The sequence below is a fragment of the Pongo pygmaeus genome, chromosome 10 (assembly GCF_028885625.2).
Source record: "Pongo pygmaeus isolate AG05252 chromosome 10, NHGRI_mPonPyg2-v2.0_pri, whole genome shotgun sequence".
Taxonomy (NCBI): Eukaryota; Metazoa; Chordata; class Mammalia; order Primates; family Hominidae; genus Pongo; species Pongo pygmaeus.
This window is the reverse complement of record NC_072383.2, coordinates 6,421,874-6,444,159: the sequence shown is the minus strand read 5'-3', so window position 1 is coordinate 6,444,159 and position 22,286 is coordinate 6,421,874. Positions and strand designations below refer to the sequence as shown.

Here is a 22,286-nt window from a genome sequence, read left to right as displayed (position 1 = left end):
CTTTCATTTAGTATAATGTTTTCAAGCATCATCCATGTTGTAGCATAGATCAGTACTTAATTCCTTTTTATTCGCCAAATATTATTCCAGTATATGGATACACCACATTTTATTTATATGTTCATCAATTGATGGACATTTGGGTTATTTCTACTTTTTGACTATTAGGAATAATACTGGTATGAACAGTTGTGCACATTTGTGTGTGTGTGGTGGGGGGGCATATGCCTTCATTTCTCTTAGGAGTGGAATGGATGGGTTATATGGTAACTCTATATCTAACTTTTTGAGGAACTTCCAGATTGTTTTCCAAAGGGATTGTATCATTTTATATCCTCACTAGCTGTGTACAGGGTCACAATCTTTTAAAAATGTAGGTCTGTTTGGCTGGGCGTGGTGGCTCAGGCCTGTAAGCCCAACACTTTGGGAAGCCGAGGTGGGCTGATCACGAGGTCAGGAAATCGAGACCATCCTGGCTAACATGGTAAAACCCCGTCTCTACTAAAAATACAAAAAATTAGCTGGGCGTGGTGGCACGCACCTGTAGTCCCAGCTACTCGAGAGGCTGAAGCAGGAGAATGGCGTGAACCTGGGAGGCAGAGCTTGTGAGCCAAGATCACACCACTGCACTCCAGCCTGGGCAATTAAGACTCCGTTTCAAAAAAAAAAAAAAAAATGTAGGTCTGTTCATAAAGTTCCTACTACATAGGGTTGTTGTAGGGATTATTTGTTAAGATATTTTTCTTACAAGATAGTTTTGCCTACCCCACCTACCCCAAGGTCAGGAAGATATCTTCCATCTTCTAGAGTGTTTATGGTTCTGAATTTCACATTTACGTTATGATCTATCTTGAATTAATTTTTGCCTGTATAGTATAAGGTAGAGATTGAGGGTCATTTTTTTTTCCAATACAGTATTCAGTTGTTCTAGCAGAATCTGCTAACAAATTTTATTTTCTACACCGAATTGAATTGGTGTTTTGACCAAAAATCAGTTGACCATCTATACATGAGTTTATTTCTGGACTCTATTCTGTTCCATTGATCTATTGTCTCTCCTTACCAAGAACCACATTGTTTTGATTACTGTGGCTTTATAGTATATACTAAAGTCAGGAGGTATACATTTTCCAACTTGACTCTTCTTTTCTAAAATTTTCTGGCTATTCTAGATTGTTTGCATTTCCAGATAAGTCTTAGAACCAGTATGTCAATTTCTTTAAAAATATCTGCTGGGGCCGGGTGCAGTGGCTCATGCCTGCAATCCCAGCACTTTAGGAGGCTGAGGCTGGTGACTGCTTGGGCTCAGGAGTTGGAGTCCAGCCTGGGCAACGTGGTGAAACCCCCTCTCTACAAAAAATATAAAAATTAGCTTGGTGTGGTGGCACACTTTTGGTCCCAGCTACTAGGGAGGCTGAGGCGGGAGGATTGCTTGAGCCCAGGAAGAGGCTGCAGTGAGCAGTGATTGTGTCACTGCACTCCAGCTTGGGTGACAGAGCAAGATCCTGTCCAAAAAAAAAAAAAAAAAAGCTGGAATTTTGATAGGGATTGTGTTGAATCCATGTACATATATATATATATGTCCACTTATTCTGATCTTTGATTTATTTCAGCAGGGATTTCAATATATTTTTCAGTCTTGCATATCTTTTGTTACATTTATTTCTATGTATTTGATGTTGTTTATGTTATTTAATATTGCTGTTGTATTCCTGGTTTTCCAATTTTCTGTTGCCAGCATGTAGAAATGCAATTAATTTTTTTTTGAGACGGAAATGCAATTAATTTTTTTTTTTTTTTTTTTTTTGAGACGGAGTCTCGCTCTGTCGCCCAGGCTGGAGTGTAGTGGTGCGATCTCGGCTCACTGCAAGCTCCGTCTCCCGGGTTCACATCATTCTCCTGCCTCAGCCTCCCGAGTAGCTAGGACTACAGGCACCCGCCACCAAGCCTGGCTAATTTTTTGTATTTTTTTTTTTTTAGTAAAGACGGGGTTTCACCGTGTTAGCCTGTGTGGTCTCGATCCCCTGACCCCGTGATCTGCCCACCTCGGCCTCCCGAAGTGCTGGGATTACAGGCGTGAGCCACCACACCCGGCCTAAATGCAATTAATTTTTTTGTGTGTATTGTGTACCCTGCAACCTTGTTCAGTTTATTAGTTCTATATTTGTTTTGTTTTGGTAGATTTCATCCCTCAGGCCCTGCTACTCTGGACTTTCATGATGGAGATGGTAATAGGAATTGTATTAAGAAGGAATGTAGGGATTTACAGTGAGCTGTGTTTAATTTATGGTGTTTAGGCCGCACCCGAAACACATTAGAACAGTCTTTGGAGGAGGGAGGCGGGGTGGGTGCGGCATCCTGTATTTTTAGAGTTGGAGATTCTAAAAGTGCAGTTGTGAACTCTTGATTTCGGTGCCAAGCGGCACTCAAGGCGAAAGGCCACCGACACTCGCCTGCGGGGATCAGGGCGGGATGACCTGGGCACCGCGGTCACGCCAAGGCCGAGGCCCTCACCCTTCTCCTCTTTGGGACAGGACAGACAAGTTCCGGGTTCCCTTATAGGTCCGGGCGAGGGGGAGGAGAGCGCCCCACAGACGACAGGCGCCTCCTGCCTCTCTCCTTCAATAAACAGTCCACAGTGTCCCGGCTGGGCTCGCCGAGGCCTCCGCCTTGCCGGCGGACACACCTGTTTACCCTTCACCGCCGGACGGCCAGGAGGCGCCACGACGACCCCAGCCCCGCCCAGGCTTCTCCGGGATGGACCGGCCTCCCGGGGCACAGATGAGGACCCTGATCCCCGGAGGGGCTAGACACTCGCTCCAGGGCCCCTGGCCTGACCCTCTTCCCTTCGCCCCTTCAGGTATCCGGAAATTAAAGAGGAGCTGGAGGAGCTGGACCGCATCACAGAGCAGACGCTCTTTGACCTGTACAAATACAGCTCCTTCACCACTCTCGTGGCCGGCTCCCGCGGCCGTCGCGACCTGCGGAGGACTCTGCCGCACCCCTTGCAGCGCCTGAGGGTCCCGCCCCCGCCTTGCGGGGCCCGTCGAGCCCGTAGCGTGGCCTCCAGCGTGCGGGACAACAACCCCCAAGTGGACTGGAAGGACTGGAAGATCGGCTTCCAGCTGGTGAGGCCCGCAGTGCCGAGGAGCCCGCCCCGCCCCTCGCCGGCCCCTGGCCCCTGGCCCCGCCCACCCATGGGCTCCGCTCCTTTCCTGACCCGCCCGCGCAGCACAGTGCCACCACGCGGGGCCTCGTGGGCTCGCGTGCAAAAAAATAAGTAAATAAATACAAATAATAACTAGGTAATTAAAATAACACCTCTTGGTGCCCAAGCTTTTGGGGCCTCTTCCCTGGGGTCCTATGTAGAAGCGTTTTAGGGGTAGGAAGTCAAATTTATTATGGAAAATGCACTTTTATTATTTTTATTATTATTATTATTGTTGTTGTTGTTGTTGTTTTACTGTTTCTGGTCCTTGATTCCGGAAGGAAAATGCAGCTTTCTGAATTCCAGTGCCCACTAGTGGGACTCAGGACCCTCCAGCGTGATGGAGAACTGGGCTAACAGCCCAAGATAGAGAATAAGGAGACAGTAAAAAAAGGAAACTTAGCTGGGGGCGGTGGCTCACGCCTGTAATCCCAGCACTTTGGGAGGCTGAGGCGGGTGGATCACCTGAGGTCAGGAGTTCGAGACCAGCCTGGTCAACGTGGCAAAACCCCATCTCTACTAAAAATACAAAAATTAGCCGGGCTTGGTGGCACGCACCTGTAATCCCAGCTACTCGGGAAGCTGAGCCAGAAGAATTGCTTGAACCCGGGAGGCAGAGGTTGTAGTGAGCCGAGACTGAGCCACTGCACTCCAGCCTGGGCAACAGAGCAAGACTCCATCTCAAAAAACAAACAAAAAAAAGGAAACTTAATTTTTTTTTTTTTTTTGAGACGGAGTTTCACTCTTGTTGCCCAGGCTGGAGTGCAATGGCACGATCTCAGCTCACTGCAACCTCCACCTCCTGGGTTCAAGCGATTCTCCTGCCTCAGCCTCCCGAGTAGCTGGGATTACAGTCATGCACCACCACGCCTGGCTAATTTTTAATATTTTTAGTAGTGATGGGGTTTCTCCATGTTGGCCAGGCTGGTCTGGAACTCCCGACCTCAGATGATCTGCCCGCCTCAGCCTCCCAAAGTGCCTGATTGCAGGAGTGAGCCACCACACCCGGCCCAATTTTTTTTTTTTTTAATATAAAATAAGGCTGGGCGTGGTGACTCCCGCCTGTAATCCTAGCACTCGGGAGGCCAAGGCGTGCAGATCACCTGAGCCCAGGAGTTTTAGACCAGCCTGGGCAACATAGTGAAACCCCATCTCTACAAAAAAAATACAAAAATTAGCCCGTGTGGTGGCACAAGCCTGTAGTTCCAGCTACCTAGGAGGCTGAGATGGGAGAATTGCTTGAACTTGGGAGATGGAGACTGCAGTGAGCCTTGATTACACCACTGTACCCCAGCCTGAGTGACAGAGTGAGCTCGTCTGCCAAAAAAAGAAAGAAAGGAGCAAGGGAGAATGAGGGAGGAGCCAAGGAAAGGAGACAGGGAAGTTCCCATTAGTAAGAGTGGGCTGGGGACTGCAGTTGTAGTCCCAGCTCTTGCTGGGACAAATCTCTTGATCCCTCAGTCTTCCCATCAGTGAAATGGGAGGGAAAGTCTTGCTGCTTCCACCCCAGGCAGGGGAGGTATAAATGAACCAAAACCGTGTGTGTGCAGCGCCTGGTCTCCTTTCCTGGCCTGCAACTCCCTTTATCCCATGCCCCCCGGTCCATGCTCCTGGGGGCTTCTGCTTCTCTTCCACTTCTGTCTGTCCCCACTCCTGGCTTCCGACCCCTGTCCATCATTCCTCAGAACCCCAGATCACTCATTCTTTGCCCTTGGCCCTGCCAAGGGGCTTATCCCCAGCTGCATTTCCCCTCTGACTCTAGTCTCTGTGTCCAGTGCAACCAGAACAAATCGGACTGCTTCTACCAGACATACTCATCAGGGGTGGATGCGGTGAGGGAGTGGTACCGCTTCCACTACATCAACATCCTGTCGAGGCTGCCAGAGACTCTGCCATCCCTGGAGGAGGACACGCTGGGCAACTTCATCTTCGCCTGCCGCTTCAACCAGGTCTCCTGCAACCAGGCGTGAGTCAGTCCTGCCTGGCTCCTTGCTCTCCGCGGGGTCCACTTCCCTGGGTCAGCCTCACGCCCTGCATGGGCAGGGCCCAGGAAATGCTTGTTGACTAAAAAAATGCCAGTGCCAGCAGGCCAGGGGGAAGCACTGGCTTTGGGCCCACACCCTGCCCCAGAGAGTGCCCTACAAACTCCTGCTGCTCCCTGCACTGCTGGATCTGAGGGAAGTGGCCTCACAGGATGCCTTGGGAAGACTGGGGCTTTGAGAAACCAAAGGCTGGAAGCATGGGTCTTGGTCTTTTTTTTTTTTTGAGATGGAGTTTCGCTCTTGTTGCTCAGGCTGGAGTGCAATGGCACGATCTTGGCTCTCTGCAACCTCCAACTCCCAGGTTCAAGCGATTCTCCTGCCTCAGCCTCCCGAGTAGCTGGGATTACAGTCATGCGCCACCATGCCCGGCTAATTTTTTGTATTTTTAGTAGAGATGTTGGTCAACGTCCATGTTGGTCAGGCTGGTCTCCAACTCCCGACCTCAGGTGATCTGCCCGCCTTGGCCTCCCAAAGTGCTGGGATTACAGGCGTGAGCCACCATGCCTGGCCAGGGTCTTGGTCTTTCTAACGCCCCTTTCTCCCTAGCATCAAAGCTCAAAAGGGCCTAGGAGGTCATCTGTCTCATACTCTGTTCCCTGAGCTGAGACTGGCAGTGGTAGTGAGGTGGAGTGGCATGGGTTGAGGGACTAAACCTAAGTTCCCACTCTAGCTCTGTCACTTCCTGGCCAAGTGACTCTGGATGTATCACATCATTCTTCAGAGCCTATTTCTTAGATTGTAAAATGGAAGTAAAACAAAAAATGAGATTCATTCAATGTTCGTTCAACAAATAGTTTTGACTACCTGGGCTATGTGCCAGTCACTGTTCTAGGCATTTGGACTACATCAAAGGAAAAACTATATAATCCATGCCCCTTTGGCACTTTTACTCAAGTGACGAAGATGATGACGATAACACTCATCTCAAGAGCTGTACCAAGTGCATGAGACACAAACGTGAGGGCACTTTATTATAGACCACAGTAAATGAGGGGTTTCATTACTCTTGTACTCAAACAGGTGAAGTGACTTGCCCTTGGGAATGGGCTGGCCCTGCCTAAGGATTCTTCCCACCCCACTGTCCCTCGGGCATTCATTCTGTGAGGACCGCTGTTATAATGTCCTTGCAAGCAGCTCATAGCAGCTGCAGGTTCTCTGAGGGCTGGGAGAGGCTGAGGCGAGGGGGGTCCCCTTCTGTAACCTCTGGCCCCCTCCTCCCCTGCCTTCTCCTCCTGCTCGTTGATTTTCTGGAGCCATCTCCCTGCCTCTGCCTGGCTCCACTCTATAGGGGGCATTCCCTCCCCTGTTGCTGAAGAATGGCCACAGGGCAAGGTGTCACTTCTTACCCTTCACACACACTCTGCCCAGTACACGATTTTGTTCTGTTTTTGGTCTTTGTGTTTGTTTGAGGACAGAAACTACCAGCTGGGAAGTAAGATGGTAGCAACACCTAAGCCTGAGTCAGCCCACACCTGCCACCAAGTTCCTCTAACCGTCACCTGGACACCTGTGCTTTCCCTATGCCCTCACCCGATGCCCTCCCTTTGCTCTGTGTGCCTGCCTCCCCCTCAACAGAAAGTCCATGGTTCATCTTTATCTTGGCACTTAGGCACTTAGGTCAGCTCAGAGCCTCATTTCTCGCCTGGGTTGTTATACCCACTACTCCGCCCTACTGTGTTCTTCTGCCTCCAAATCCTCCCTTCCTTCTGCAACCATAGGAATCTTTGTACTTCATCCTTACTTCACGTCACACACGTAACTATTCCAGTTAGTCTTGTGTGTTAGTCCATTTTGCATTGCTATAAAGGAATATCTCACCAGGTGCGGTGGCTCATGCCTGTAATCCCAGCACTTTGGGAGACCGAGATGGGCGGATCACCTGAGGTCAGGAGTTAGAGATCAGCCTGGCCAACATGGTGAAACCCTGTCTCTACTGAAAATATAAAAATTGGCTGGGTGTGGTGGCACGCATCTGTGGACCCAGCTACTCCGGAGGCTGAGGCAGGAGGATGGCTTGAACCCAAGAGGTGAAGGTTGCAGTGAGCCGAGATCGCACCACTGCACTCCAGCCTGGGCAACAGAGCGAGACTCTATCTGAAAAAAAAAAAAAGGAATATCTGAGTCTGGGTAATTTATAAAGAAAAGAGGTTTAATTGGCTCAGCGTTCTGCAGATTGTACAAGCATGGCACCAGCATCTGCTCAGCTTCTGAGGAGGCCTCAGGAAACTTTTACTCATGGTGGAAGGGGAGGAGAGGGGGCAAAAGAGAGAGAGACCAGGCTCTTTTAAACAACCAACTATCGGGTGAACTAATTAATAGTGTGAGAATTCACTCATTACTGTGAGGAGGGCACCAAGCCATTCAAGAGGGGCCCACCCCTGTGACCCAAACATCCCCCACTAGGATCACCTGCAACATTGGGGATCACATTTCAACATGAGATTTGGAGGGAACAAACATCCAAACTGTATCCTCCTGTTTAAAATCCTTCAGTGTCTCTCATGGCCTCCAGCATCAAGTTGGAGCTCCTTAGCATGGCTTTCTCACCCCCTCGTCCCCGATAACTACACCCTTTTCCCCCACCCTATCATCTTTTTTTAATAGCACTTTTATTGAGATATAATTTACAAACCATAAATGTATCCTTTTAATATGTATAATTTAGTGATTTTTAATATATTCGGAGTTGTGTAACCATTACCACTACCTGTTTTTAGAATATTGTCCTCATCCCAAAAAGAAACCCTGTACCCATTAGCAGTTCTTCCCCATTTTCTCCCCTCCTCCAAGCCCTGAGAGCCACTCTTCTGCTTTCTGCCTCTATGGATTGCCTGTGGTGAACATTTCACATAAGTGGAATCATACAATATGTGGTCTTTTGTGAGTGGCCTCTTTCATTTAGCATAACGTTTTCAAAGCTTATCCATGTTGTAGCATGGATCAGAACTTCATTTTTATGGCTGAATGCTATTATATTGTGTAGAGATACCACTTTTTTTTTTTGAGACGAGTTCTCACTCTGCCACCAAGGCTGGAGTACAGTGGCACAATCAGACCTCACTGTAGCCTTGATTTCCTGGGCTGAAACGATCCTCATTATTCAACCTCCCAAGTAGCTGGGACTATAGGCTCATGCCACCATGCCCAGCTAATTTTTTTTAATTTTAGTAGAGACTAGGTCTCACTATGGTGCCCAGGCTGATCTCGAACTCCTGAGCTCAAGCCATACTCCCGCCTCGGCCTCCCAAAGTGCTGGGATTATAGGCGTAAGCCACCACGCCTGGCCCACATTTTTGCTTATCCATTTTCAGTTGATGGACATTTGGATTGTTTCTACTTTTTGGCTGTTATGAATAATGCTGCTATGAACATTCCTGTACGTTTTTGTGGATCCTGTACATGGATCTATGTTTTTATTTCTCTTGGATGTTTACCTGTGAGTGGAACTGCTGGGTCATGTGGTAACTCTATATTTAACATTTTGAGGAACTGCCAGGCTTTTCCAAATGGCCACACCATTTAACATTCCCAACAGCAATGTATGAAGATTCTAAATTCTCTGCCTCCTCCTCATATTGTTTTCTGTCTTTTTGACTTTAGCCATCTTAATGAATCCCTGTAATCGTACTAGTGAGCTAATACAGCTCTTACTAAGGCCGAACACCATTCTAAGCATAATTTCATGCTCAACACCCCTGTGAGGTTCATATTTTTATTATCCCCATTTTACAGCTGAGGAGACTGAGGTACAGAGAGATTAAGTAAGTAACTTGTTTGGTACCCCATCTAATACTTGTTAGAGCCCCAGGATTCAAATACAAGGAATTTAATTCTGGAGTCTGTGCTCTTTTTTTTTTTTCTTTTGGAGACAGAGTTTCACTCTTACTGGCCAGGCTGGAGTGCAATGGCGCAATCTCAGCTCATGACAACCTCCACCTCCCAGGTTCAAGTGATTCTCCTGCCTCAGCTTCCTGAGTAGCTGGGATTACAGGCATGCGCTGCCATGCCCGGCTAATTTTGTATTTTTAGTAGAGATGAGGTTTCACCATGTTGGCCAAGATAATCTCAAACTCCTGACCTCAGGTGACCCCACCCGCCTCGGCCTCCCAAAGTGCTGGGATTACAGGCGTCAGCCACTGCGCCCGGCTGAGTCTGTGCTCTTAACCATCACGTTATGCTGATTCTCATAGGCCACTATATTAATGTGCTTAGCGTGTATCTCTATGTGTTTTTGCAAAATCTGTATTTAATTTACATAAATGGTATTGTGTTATAGATCTCATTTCACCTCTTACTATTTTTTTTTTTTTTTTTGAGACAGAGTCTCGCTGTAGAGTGCAGTGGTGCGATCTCAGCTCACTGCAACCTCCCAAGCTCAAGCGATTCTTCTGCCTCAGCCTCCCGAGTAGCTGAGATAATAGGCACCCACCATCACGCCTGGCTAATTTTTGTATTTTTGGTAGAGACGGGGTTTCACCATGTTGGCCAAGCTGGTCTCGAACTTCTGACTTCAACTGATCCACCCATCTCAGCCTCCCAAGGTGTTGGGATTACAGGCGTGAGCCACTGTGCCCCACCACTTTTTTTTTTTTTGAAGCTCTATGTTTTAAAACACATCCGTGTTGCTCCACCTCACCTGCTGATGGAACTTGTGCCTGCTTTCCATGGGGGCGGCACCCACCACATTGTGCTTGTTCCCTCTCTGTGTGCGAAGGGCTCACCAGCCTTCAGGACTGGCCACTTCTGTAGCCTCTCCTTCAGTCCTTCCCTGCATCTAGCCTGGGCTCTAGAAGTGCTGACTTCCCAGTACATCCTAGAATGTGCACCAGTATGTCACGCCTGTGTGCCTTTGTTCTTCAAGGCCAGTGGAATATCCTGGATCACCTAGTTCCAATCTCCTCATTTTACAGAATCATCCTACATTTTACAGAGGACGAGAATAAGCTTAGAAACAATGACTTGCTCAAGACCGTACAACCAGAACCCCACTCTTTATCTCTGGCCAGCCTCTTCTCCCTCTTCTCTTTAGTCTTCCTTTGCTGCTCACTGGCCGAAGTCCCCTTTCCGTCTTTGCCCTGCTCCCGTTGCTAGCTCCAAGATGGCAGGGTAGCAGAACACAGATCCTCTCTGTGCCGTGTGGCACATGTGCTGTGCTACAACCCACACAGCCTCCCTGTTCTGGAACCTGTGATTTGCTGTGAAATTGCAGGCCTACTGCAGCCATGTTGCCTCTGTAATTGCTTTCTCTCTGTCCCCACACCTGTCACAGATGAGTTTTGGACCTACCATTCTGAGACATACTGATGCAAGAGGCTCCCGGGAAACACTTGGTACTGATCTTCCTCCCTTCAGCTCCGTGCTCACCACTGGCCACACTTTCTCCTTTAACCCTGCTCCCGTCCTCCCCTTCATTCATTCATTCATTCATTCATTCCTCACTCAACAACTATTTATTAATCATCTCCTCTATCTCCTAGATGACAAGAACTATGCAACTAACCCAGAGATGACACAGAGATGAATGAGATGTGGCTCCTGTCATCAAGGAGCTTGTGATTCAGTGGGGAACTAACATGTAGATGCATGGGCAGTTAGGGACATGCAAGAATCTTTATAGTGCAACAAGAGAGAAGTTACAAGGCAGCACGGAAGTCAAGGCCAGTGAACCCAGATGGCCTGGTGAGAGGAGCCTGGACTAGAAGGTAGATGTGTGACCTTGGGCCAGCTGTTTGAGCTCTCTGAGCCTTAGCTTCCTCCTCTGTGATATGAGGATGAGACTCTCACAGGCTGTTGGTTGGAGTGACTGAGGGAGTGTGAGTAAAGCTGTCAGCATTGTGCCAGCACATAGTAGGTGATCAGGAAACAAATGGCTCTGAAAGGCACAAGTCCTGTAGGAGTTTAAGAGAGTGGACACTCTCTGCCTCATCTCCCTGTTCCCTGGACCACCTACACTTTCCTCTCTGACCCTATTCTCTCTTTCCTGATAAGGAATTACTCTCACTTCCACCACCCGATGTATGGAAACTGCTATACTTTCAATGACAAGAACAACTCCAACCTCTGGATGTCTTCCATGCCTGGAATCAACAATGGTGAGCAACTCCCTGCTTGCTCCATGGTGCCCTCTGCCTCAGCGACTCACGTGTACACCTTGAGCTCACCTCTTAGAGCTGCTGGGAGGGGTCCTGTCTGCTGTCTCTCCCCAATAGGTGCCACATAGTCCGTTCCAGGCATGAGAGGAATCTTGTCCCAGGTCTTCCTCCTGCCTCCAGATTCCAGCTCAGGGGTTGCCAGGTCCCTTTGTGGGTCTTCCTGAACTTGCTTCTCTTGCAGCTTTAGAGACCGGGCAAGGAAGGGAGAGTGGATTTCCATCTTCTAACTCTTCTCTAGGATTCCCGCCTCTGCCAACGCTGCTCTCTCTGCACCCCTAGGTCTGTCCCTGATGCTGCGCACAGAGCAGAATGACTTCATTCCCCTGCTGTCCACAGTGACTGGGGCCCGTGTAATGGTGCACGGGCAGGATGAACCTGCCTTTATGGATGATGGTGGCTTTAACTTGCGGCCTGGCGTGGAGACCTCCATCAGCATGAGGAAGGCAAGGATGCCGACTGGGAGGCCTGGAAGGAGCGCCTCAGATTGCAGAGGGGCAGGGGGAGGCATGGGAGCCTGGAGAGGGAGAGCATGTGGGGTGGGCCTTGGGCATGTGGAGGTCTTCAGGAGCAGGAATGAGGGGCAGAGGGGCTGGCACTGGGAAGTAAAGCCCTGCAGGGTGGACCCTGGGGGACAAGTGCTGAGAAGGCATTCAGGGCGTGCTTAGGATTTCTGGGGATGCTCTGGGCCCAGTGGCCTTGAAATGAGCAGTGCGTGGGCATGGGGGCGGCTGGAGGCATGTATTGAGAGGGTGAGGCTGGTAGGAGGGGCTGGCAGGTGTGAGATACAACCTGGAACTGAGGGAAGGCAGAGAACCCAGAGACACTTGCTCTGTCCTCTGATCTCTTGGTGTATGTGGGTTCATAGGAAGCCCTGGACAGACTTGGGGGTGATTATGGCGACTGCACCAAGAATGGCAGTGATGTCCCTGTCAAGAACCTTTACCCTTCAAAGTACACACAGCAGGTGAGGCCCAACCTGATTCCGTGGCAGCCACTCCCAGGCCTGCCCTGGCTGGTCCTGCAAAGCTGGAGGGGTTGTGTATGTGAGAGAGAGAGGGAAACTGGGGGGTGGTGGAAAGAGGATGGAAGCTCTGTGCAGAGAACTGCTGAGTTCAGGCCTGAACCTCCTCTCCTCTCCACCCTCCTCCCTTCCAGGTGTGTATTCACTCCTGCTTCCAGGAGAGCATGATCAAGGAGTGTGGCTGTGCCTACATCTTCTATCCGCGGCCCCAGAACGTGGAGTACTGTGACTACAGAAAGCACAGTTCGTGGGGTGAGACTCCAGGGAGCCCCCGCCCTGCCCCCACTGACCCCAGTACTCACTGAGGCGCTTCTTCCTCTCAGTCCCCTGTTTGTGGGGATGACTTCTAGCTCCCACCTGCTGGGATGAATCCTCCCTTGCTCTTGTTTTTCAGTCTTTAGTCTCTGCCTCTGTCAGTTTCCCTCTCCCTCAGTCCCTCTCTCTTTTTTTCTTTTTTTTTTTTTTTGAGATGGAGTCTCGCTCTGTCGCCCAGGCTGGAGAGCAGTGTCGCGATCTCGGCTCACTGCAAGCTCCACCTCCCGGGTTCACACCATTCTCCTGCCTCAGCCTCCCAAGTAGCTGGGACTACAGGTGACTGCCACCATGCCTGGCTAATTTTTTGGTATTTTTAGTAGAGACAGGGTTTCACCCTGTTAGCCAGGATGGTCTCAATCTCCTGACCTCATGATCCGCCCACCTCGGCCTCCCTTTCTCTTCTCTCTGTTCCTCCCTCTCAGTGTTGCAGTCTCTCTGTTTTGGCCTTTGTGTGTTTGTCAAGGAATTGTCCCATTGAAAAACAACCTGCAGCAGAAGGAAGGAAGAGCACGTGAGAAAACCTCCAGTGGTTCCTCACTGGCTGCTAAGGTTTCAGCGCATGCTCTGCCCACATCTTCCCTGCTCAGTGCCCAGGGTGCTTAGCTGGGCAGGCTCCGGAGGGGCTGGGTGGGGTACACAACACTTCCCTGGAGAGCAGGAAGAAAATATTAGAAGTTACATGGATCTGTCTCATTCCTTCACATTTTCCATCTTATGTGCTTTGGAGTGGACATACTGTATCCATTCAATAGTAGAGGTATGTAATTTATAAATCAAATACATGTATTGGACCTGCTTATTTAAGATTTTTTTTTTTTTACCTGAACAAGGGCACAATCAGTAAAGTTTGGAGCACCTTGGAATCTCCTCCTTATCCTGGTATAGGAGTAGACAAATCTCTTTCCTTTTGACTGCAGTTGAGTTGTTTGGCAGGGAAGTTGTGTGCCAGGAAGCTGAGAGAGAAGGAAAATCACAAAAAGAAAATATGGAAGCTGCAAGGGTTTGCATTCCTGGCGTGCATGCTCTTCTGTGATACAGCTGGCCTGTTCCCCCTGCAGTTCCTCCTCCCAGGGCTCTCCCCTGGGCCCAGCTGTCCCACAGGGCGGGTGGAGGGCCATCACGGGAGGTGACATGGTAGTGGGCACTGGAGACACGGAGGCCCTCAAAGGCAGCGGATTGTCTCACCCCAGAGTTCAGCGTCCATCCCTACCTGGTTCCTGTCTGTGGTGACTTTTCCGCTTCTGTCCTTCCCTGGGCTGGCTCCGCAGTTCTCTTCTGCCTGGACTTTCCAGTCGTGGCCTCCTGGTTCCTGCCTCTCTGACCTTAGAGGATCGTAGCACAAAAGAACTGGGGGAAACCCAAAGGCCATCTGGCCTCACCTCCTGTCTCAGATGAACAAATTGAGGTCCAAGGGGAGGATGTGACACGTCCCAGGGTATACAGGACTGGGATAGAGGAGATACCACCCGTGATTTCTCCCTCCCCTCAAATAATTATTTCTACATTGTGGGTTTGCACATTTGTGAGTGAAAAATAACAATATTGATTGCTGAGAAGTTGTGAGGATGAGAGAGGAAGTAAGGCTAAAAGCACAGTCTGTTGCATTTCCTAGGGCTTACTTCCCTGGAGAAGAGGGCCAGCTGCTTCCCCTTCTTCCTAAAGATCTCCAACTCTGGTAGGGATTTGGGTCAGAAATGAAGAAGGACTTCAGAGTGAGGAAGTAAAAGTAGCAATAATGACAAAATAACCTTACTTAGAATTTGGGAAATGGGGGAGGAGGGGAATCTACAGTTCCATTATTATTATTTTTTTTTTTTGGTAATAGCTTTATTGAGATAATTTATATCCCATACAATTCACTCATTTAAAGCGTACAGCTTCATTTTAGTCAAATTTTAGTTTTTAATTTTAGGTTTTAAGTATAGTCCCGGAGTTGTGCAATCATCATATAATCAATTTTGGAATATTTTTAGTGTTCCCAAAGGAAACCTTGTACTCACTCAGGCCAGGTACGGTGGCTCATGCCTGTAATCGCAGCACTTTGAGAGGCCAAGGTGGGCAGATCACTTGAGCCCAGGAGTTCGACACCAGCCTGGGCAACGTGGCGAAACCCTGTCTTTACAAAAATTAGCTGGAATGGTTGTGCGTACCTGCAGCCCCAGCCACTTGGGAGGCTGAGGTGGGAGAATCACCTGAGCCCAGGAGGTCAAGGCTGCAGTGAGCCGTGATCAGGCCACTGCACTCCAGCCTGGGCGATGGAGTGAGACCTTGTCTCAAATAAATAAATAAATAAACCTTGTACTCATTAGCAAGTCCCAAGCTTCCCTCCCCTCCTCCGCCACTGCCAGCCCTTGGGCAACCACAATTCTTTCTTTCTCTATGGATTTGCCTATTCTGAATCTTCTTCTTTTTTTTTTTTTTTTGGAGACAGAATCTCCCTCTGTCACCCAGACTGGAGTGCAGTGGCGTGATCTCGGCTCACTGCTACCTCCGCCTCTCAGGTTCAAGCGATTCTCCTGTCTCAGCCTCCCGAGTACCTGGGACTACAGGCGCACGCCCCCAAGCCCGGCTAATTTTTGTATTTTTTAGTAGAGATGGGGTATCACCATATTGGTCAGGCTGGTCTCAAACTCCTGACCTCAGGTGATCCGCCCGCCTCGGCCTCCCAAAGTGCCGGGATTACAGGCGTGAACTACTGTGCCCGGCTATTCTGAATCTTTCATATAGATGGAATCTTAGAGTGTGTGACCCTCGTGTCTGCCTTATTTCACTTAGCATAATATTTTCAAGGTTCATCCATATGGTAGCAATAGCAGTGCCTCATTCCTTTATATGGCTGAATAACAACACTCCCTTGTATGGATAGACCACACTTTGTTTACCCATTTATCAGTTAGTGGACATTTGTGTTGTTGCCACTTTTTGGTTATTGTGAATAATGCTGCTGTGAGCATTTGTGTACAAGTTTTTGTGTGGACACGTTTTCCATTTTCTTGGGTATATACCTAGGAGCAGAATTGCTAGGTCATATGGTAATCTAGGTTTAACCTTTTTTGAGGAGCTGCCAGGCTGTTTTCCAAAGTGACATCACCATTGTACATCCCTAGCAGCAGTATAAGAGGTTTTCAGTTTCTCCACATCCTGCCAGTTCTTGTTATTGTCTTTTTAAATTTTTATTTATTTATTTATTTTTTTTTTGAGAAGACTCTCACTCTCTTGCCCAGGCTGGAGTGCAGTGGCATGATCTTGGCAAACTACAACCTCCACTTCCTAGGTTCAAGCAATTCTCCTGCCTCAGCCTCCCAAGTAGCTGGGATTACAGGTGTGTACCACCACACCCAGCTAATTTTTGTATTTTCAGTAGAGACTGGATTTCACCACGTTTGCCAGGCTGGTCTCGAATTCCTGACCTCAGGTAATCCACCTGCCTCAGCCTCCCAAACTGTTGATATTACAGGCGTGAGCCACTGCACCCAGCCTATTGTCTTTTTTTAAATAATACGCATCTTAATGGGCGTGAAGTGGTATCTTATTGTGGCTTAATTCCCTTATTCTTATACAATTATTGTTCCCATTTTTCTTTTTTTTTTTTTTTGAGACGGAGTCTCGCTCAGTCGCCCAGGCTAGAGTGCAATGGCGCGATCTCGGCTCACTGCAAGCTCCGCCTCCCGGGTTCACACCATTCTTCTGCCTCAGCCTCCCGAGTACCTGGGACTACAGGCAACCGCCACCACGCCCGGCTAATTTTTTGTATTTTTAGTAGAGACGGGGTTTCACCGTGTTAGCCAGGATGGTCTGGATCTCCTGACCTCGTGATCCGCCTGCCTCGGCCTCCCAAAGTGCTGGGATTACAGGCGTGAGCCACCGCACTCGGCCTGTTCCCATTTTTCTTTATGGCGTTTACGTTTTTGTCCATAACGTATATTTCCTTACACTGGTGTATCCTGTTTTGTTTTTCGCCTGACTTAGCTTATTTTCTTTCTTTATTAATTTATTTTTTAGGCCAGGCACGGCGGCTCATGCCTGTAATTCCAGCACTTTGGGAGGCCGAGGTGGGCGGATCACGAGGTCAGGAGATCGAGACCATCCTGGCTAACACAGAGAAACCCCGTCTCTACTAAAGATACAAAAAATTAGCCGGGCGTGGTGTCAGAAGCCTGTAGTCCCCGCTACCCGGGAGGCTGAGGCAGGAGAATGGTATGAACCCAGGAGGCGGAGCTTGCAGTGAGCCAAGATCGCGCCATTGCACTCCAGCCTGGGCGACAGAGTGAGACTGTCTAAAAAAAAAAAAAATTAATTTATTAAAAAAATTTTTTTTAGAAACAAGGTCTCACTCTGTTGCCAGAGTTGGAGTACAAAGGCACACTCATAGCTCACTTGCAACCTTGAACTCCTGGCCTCAAACGACCCTCCCACCTCGGCCTCCCAAAGTGCTGAGCCACTGTCCCCGGCCTAGCTTAATTTCTTAAACGCTTCTTGGTACTGCCACTCATAAGGCATCATTATAATGCTAAATAATGCTCTTGTAAAGTGGGTACCCAGGGATCTTGGGAGACCTCTTGGGTGTGGGGTAGAGAAAGTTGAGGTGCCCTAGGAGAACAGGCATCTCTCTGTACCCACAGGCTATTGCTACTATAAGCTCCAGGTTGACTTCTCCTCAGACCACCTGGGCTGTTTCACCAAGTGCCGGAAGCCATGCAGGTTAGTGTCCCCTTCCCCGGGTACAGGTTGGGTAGAATACAGGTTACCGAGCCAAGCCTTCGGGAGAGCTCTGCCCCAACACTGAGCACCTTTCTCCATCCCCAGCGTGACCAGCTACCAGCTCTCTGCTGGTTACTCACGATGGCCCTCGGTGACATCCCAGGTAGAGTGTGGGGAAGGGACGGGTGGGGGATGTGTGTGCCCATGTAATGCTGTGGCCTTCTCTGGGTATTATGTGTATGAGTGTGTTTGACACAACCCTATCCCTGTAAGCCTGAAGCATATGGGAGTGACCTTGATGACACCCCCATTCTTTCCTAGGAATGGGTCTTCCAGATGCTATCGCGGCAGAACAATTACACCGTCAACAACAAGAGGTCAGTCCTGCCCTGGTCCCAGCCACAAGAAAGGAATCTTTGGGAGGGAAAATAGACCTAGGAAGAGGGATCGATACGGTTGATTAGAGGAAGGTCCAGGAAGTTCATCCTTTACCATTTCTTCCCACCCTCTACCCCACACCTAAGAAATGGAGTAGCCAAAGTCAACATCTTCTTCAAGGAGCTGAACTACAAAACCAATTCTGAGTCTCCCTCTGTCACGGTAGGTCGTGCCTGGATGGAGCCTGTGATGCTCTGGGGGTCTTACTTAGCAGGGCGGCTGTCAGGCAAAACCAAAAGGTTTTCTCTGTGGGCCAGAAGGCTCTGAGTCTCAAAGGCAAGGAACCAAAGAAGAGGGTCAAGGGAGAGGTTGGGAGGGTTGGAAGAAGGAGCTCGGCCGGGGCATAAGGTCTCTGGGGGTGGTGGGAGGGACAGGCATGCTAGATGCTGGGGTGAAGGCGCTTGACCCATGCCCCCATCCATTTCAGCTGCCCCTGACTGTGGGCCAGTTATCAGTTTTCTCTGGGTGACACTGGCCAGGAGCAGAGACAAAGAGCCCAGGGGGCTGCTGAGAGGCTGAGAGGACTCGGGGGTCCTTGGGGATGAAGGAAGACAGCTTGGTGAGGAGGGATGGGGGCTCCTCTGCCAGAGTCCATCCAGAATCCTCTGTTCCATTGTCAGTGTACCTCTCCTCTCACAGATGGTCACCCTCCTGTCCAACTTGGGCAGCCAGTGGAGCCTGTGGTTCGGCTCCTCGGTGTTGTCTGTGGTGGAGATGGCCGAGCTCATCTTTGACCTGCTGGTCATCACGTTCCTCATGCTGCTTCGAAGGTTCCGAAGCCGATACTGGTCTCCAGGCCGAGGGGGCAGGGGTGCTCAGGAGGTAGCCTCCACCCTGGCATCCTCCCCTCCTTCCCACTTCTGCCCCCACCCCACCTCTCTGTCCTTGTCCCAGCCAGGGCCTGCTCCCTCCCCAGCCTTGACAGCCCCTCCCCCTGCCTATGCCACCCTGGGCCCCCGCCCATCTCCAGGGGGCTCCACAGGGGCCAGTTCCTCCGCCTCTCCTCTGGGGGGGCCCTGAGAGGGAAGAAGAGGTTCCTCACACCAAGGCAGATACTCCTCTGGTGGGAGGGTGCTGGCCCTGGCAAGATTGAAGGATGTGCAGGGCTTCCTCTCAGAGCCGCCCAAACTGCCTTTGATGTGTGGAGGGGAAGCAAGATGGGTAAGGGGCTCAGGAAGTTGCTCCAAGAACAGTGGCTGATGAAGCTGCCCAGAAGCGCCTTGGTTCCAGCTCTGTACCCCTTGGTACTGCCTCTGAACACTCTGGTTTCCCCACACAACTGCAGCTAAGTCTCCTTTTCCCTTGGATCAGCTAAGCGAAACTTGGAGCTTTGACAAGGAACTTTCCTAAGAAACGGCTGATAACCAGGACAAAACGCAACCGAGGGTACACACAGGCATGCACGGGTTTCCTGCCCAGCGACGGCTTAAGCCAGCCCCGAACTGGCCTGGCCACGCTGCTCTCCAGTAGCACAGATGTCTGCTCCTCCTCTTGAACTTGGGTGGGAAACCCCACCCGAAAGCCCCCTTTGTTACTTAGGCAATTCCCCTTCCCTGACTCCCGAGGGCTAGGGCTGGAGCAGACCCGTGTAAGTAAAGGCGGCCCCAGGGCTCCTCTAGCCTCATACCCGTGCCCTCACAGAGCCATGTCCGGCGCCTCTGCCCTGTGTCTTTCATACCTCTACATGTCTGCTCGAGATATTTCCTCAGCCTGAAAGTTTCCCCAACCATCTGCCAGAGAACTCCTATGCATCCCTTAGAACCCTGCTCAGACACCATTACTTTTGTGAATGCTTCTGCCACATCTTGTCTTCCCCAAAATTGATCGCTCCCCTTTCTCCTGGGCTCCTGTAGCACACTATAACATCTGCTGGAGTGTTGCTGTTGCACCATACTTTCTTGTACCTTTGTGTCTCCCTCCCCAACTAGACTGTAAGGGCCTTGCGGTCAGGGACTGAATCTTGCCCGTTTATGTATGCTCCATGTCTAGCCCATCATCTTGCTTGGAGCAAGTAGGCAGGAGCTCAATAAACGTTTGTTGCATGAAGGAATGTCTGGAGAGCTGGATGGGGCATCAAGAAGAGGGTAGGGGGTGGGTACAAGTCACCACCCGAGCTTCTGGGAGGTCCTGGGGCTGGGGGAGGGTACAGACTCCCATGCCCCTTGGCTGCACCACGGAACTGACCATTCTTCACGGGGTCTTAAGGGGTGCAAACATTCTGGTGAATTCCTCCATGGGTGTTGCTGAGTGTCTGCTATGTGCCCATGGCCATGTTACGGTGGAAGGGGGAAGATATGATGCCACCCCTTCAGGGAACCTACCTCACAGTGTTTGGGGAGACTTGCCCTCTCCACTGTCTGAACCTCCTTTTCCTTCTCTGCTTTAGTCACCATCATCACTAACCTCCCCACCCCCCACTCCATCTGCTGAGTCCCACTTACCACCTGGCGGCAATGAACCCTCCCATTGGCTCCCACCTGCCTCCCATCAGCTGCCTGGTGGTGGAGGAGGATGATGAGGCTCAGTCCAGTTTCTCCTGGAAATGCAAAGCCTTATATGGTCTTATTGGTACATGATTGCAGAGAGGGGCACAGGGAATCCTCGCAGCTTTAGTAAAGGAGAGACTGAGGTCCAGGGAGGGGCTGAAGGATGTGCGAGTAGAACTCCAGCTCTCTGATCCTCGTTTCTCCCCCACTCCAGCATAAGACCTGGAATCCAGAAGTGACCCTTTCTCACCATCTTTGGGGATTCTGTCCCTGCCACCTTAGTCTTTTTCATCCTAATTGCAGTCTCCCTGTTCTGAGGAGCCAAAAGAGGAAGAGACTTTTGGGGAAAGAGGAGAAGGAGCTGGTGACGGGGGTAGGAAGGTAGACAGGGTCATGACCTGAAACGGTGTGACGACTGCTGACTTCCCTTTCCTGGACTTGAGCTGATGGAGGGGAAATGGTGTTGCAGTCTCCTCCGTCAGAACCCTCAGGTGCAGACGGCACTTGTCTGCCCCCTCAGCCTCAGCCTTGGCCCACCTGGTCCCCAGTGCCCTCTCCTCTGGCTGGGGCAGGAGGACCTGCCGGACATAGCTAGATGTATTACGGATGACTGCAGTCAGCTCCCCCAGGCTCCTGCTTCTCTTGCCTCCTTTTTTCCCCAGAGCTGTCTCCTTATCTCCCTTCGCTTGTCTATGGGTTACTCCTGGACCCTGGGGTTAAGAGTTGGAATCAGGCTGTTAGCGATAAAAGGGTTCAAGTTGACTCATTTTCCTTATCAGGCTTAGTAGTTGAAGTGACTTGCTGAACTTCATAATTCTTAGAGAACCTGCCATGAACCCAGCTCCCTTTCTGTGACCCAGCCTGCCACCCTGTGACACACACAGTCTGAATGGCAGGTCTGGGGCTAGAACCCACGTCATCTGGACTTGGAGTCCAGTGACCCTTTGGGTTAAGCATGTGCCTGTGTGTGTGTGTGCACCATGATGGGGGAGGAAGGTCCCTGCTCTCTGTAGCCGTTTTCTTCATCCTTTGCTCTACAAGCCCTAACAGCCAATTCTGTCATCCCTAGTCTGCCCCTCTCCTGTTTCTCTATCTCCTCTGACCATGATTTTCTTCTATCCCTGGAGGGATGATGGTCTCATTCTCACCTCCTCCACGAAACGTGTTAGCTTTTCATATTCCTAGATCCAGCCACTTCTCACCATCTTTTCTTTTTTTCTAAACAAAATTTTATTGAAAAATGTAATATGACGTGTCAAAGTTGTAAAGTTATTGAGTAAATAAGCATTTATCCTAAATATTGAAAAATATTCTCCTTTTGTGCCAGGCTATGTGTCATGGCTTTGGTGCTTTGCACAGACTATTAGAAATACCTTATAACATTAAAAATAGGACATTGAGGCTGGGCGTGGTGGCTCATGCCTGTAATCCCAGCACTTTGGGAGGCCAGGGTGGGTGGATCACCTGAAGTCAGGAGTTTGAGACCAGCCTGGCTAACACGGTGAAACCCCGTCTCTACTAAATACAAAAAATTCACCGGGCGTGATGGCACATGCCTATAATCCCAGCTACTCGGGAGGCTGAGGCAGGAGAATTGCTTGAATCCGGGAGGCAGAGGTCGCAGTGAGCTGAGATTGCGCCACTGCACTTCAGCCTGGGCAACAAGAGTGAAACTCTATGAAAAAAAAAAAAAAAAAAATAGGACATTGAAGTTGGTTTCTTTTTTGATACAGTCTTGCTCTGTCACCCAGGCTGGAGTGCAGTGGCAGGATCTTGGCTCACTGCAACCTCTGCCTCCCGGGTTCAAGCAATTCTCCTGCCTCAGCCTCCTGAGTAGCTGGGATTACAGGCACATGCCACCAAGCCTGGCTAATTTTTGTATTTTTAGTAGAGACAGGGTTTCACCATGTTGGTCAGGTTGGT

General features: G+C 50.0%; 1 protein-coding gene across 3 annotated transcripts in view; it reads left to right on the top strand.

Annotated features, from left to right (window-relative positions):
• Positions 1-19,923, top strand: part of SCNN1A (sodium channel epithelial 1 subunit alpha) — a 29,525-nt gene extending 9,602 nt beyond the window's left edge. Inside the window, exons 2-12 of one of the 3 annotated variants that reach the window (XM_054443892.2) lie at positions 2,861-3,128; positions 4,984-5,174; positions 11,239-11,342; positions 11,682-11,845; positions 12,268-12,366; positions 12,558-12,675; positions 17,361-17,439; positions 17,545-17,602; positions 17,761-17,816; positions 17,964-18,039; positions 18,498-19,923. In XM_054443892.2, coding sequence (XP_054299867.1) covers positions 2,861-3,128; positions 4,984-5,174; positions 11,239-11,342; positions 11,682-11,845; positions 12,268-12,366; positions 12,558-12,675; positions 17,361-17,439; positions 17,545-17,602; positions 17,761-17,816; positions 17,964-18,039; positions 18,498-18,611 — 1,327 coding nt within the window. In that variant the 3' untranslated portion in view covers positions 18,612-19,923. Of the gene's footprint in view, positions 1-2,860; positions 3,129-4,983; positions 5,175-11,238; positions 11,343-11,681; positions 11,846-12,267; positions 12,367-12,557; positions 12,676-17,360; positions 17,440-17,544; positions 17,603-17,760; positions 17,817-17,963; positions 18,040-18,304 lie in introns of all 3 variants that reach the window. The other 2 variants (XM_054443893.2, XM_054443891.2) reach the window with 2 other exon arrangements.
• The last annotated feature ends 2,363 nt before the right edge of the window (positions 19,924-22,286 follow it).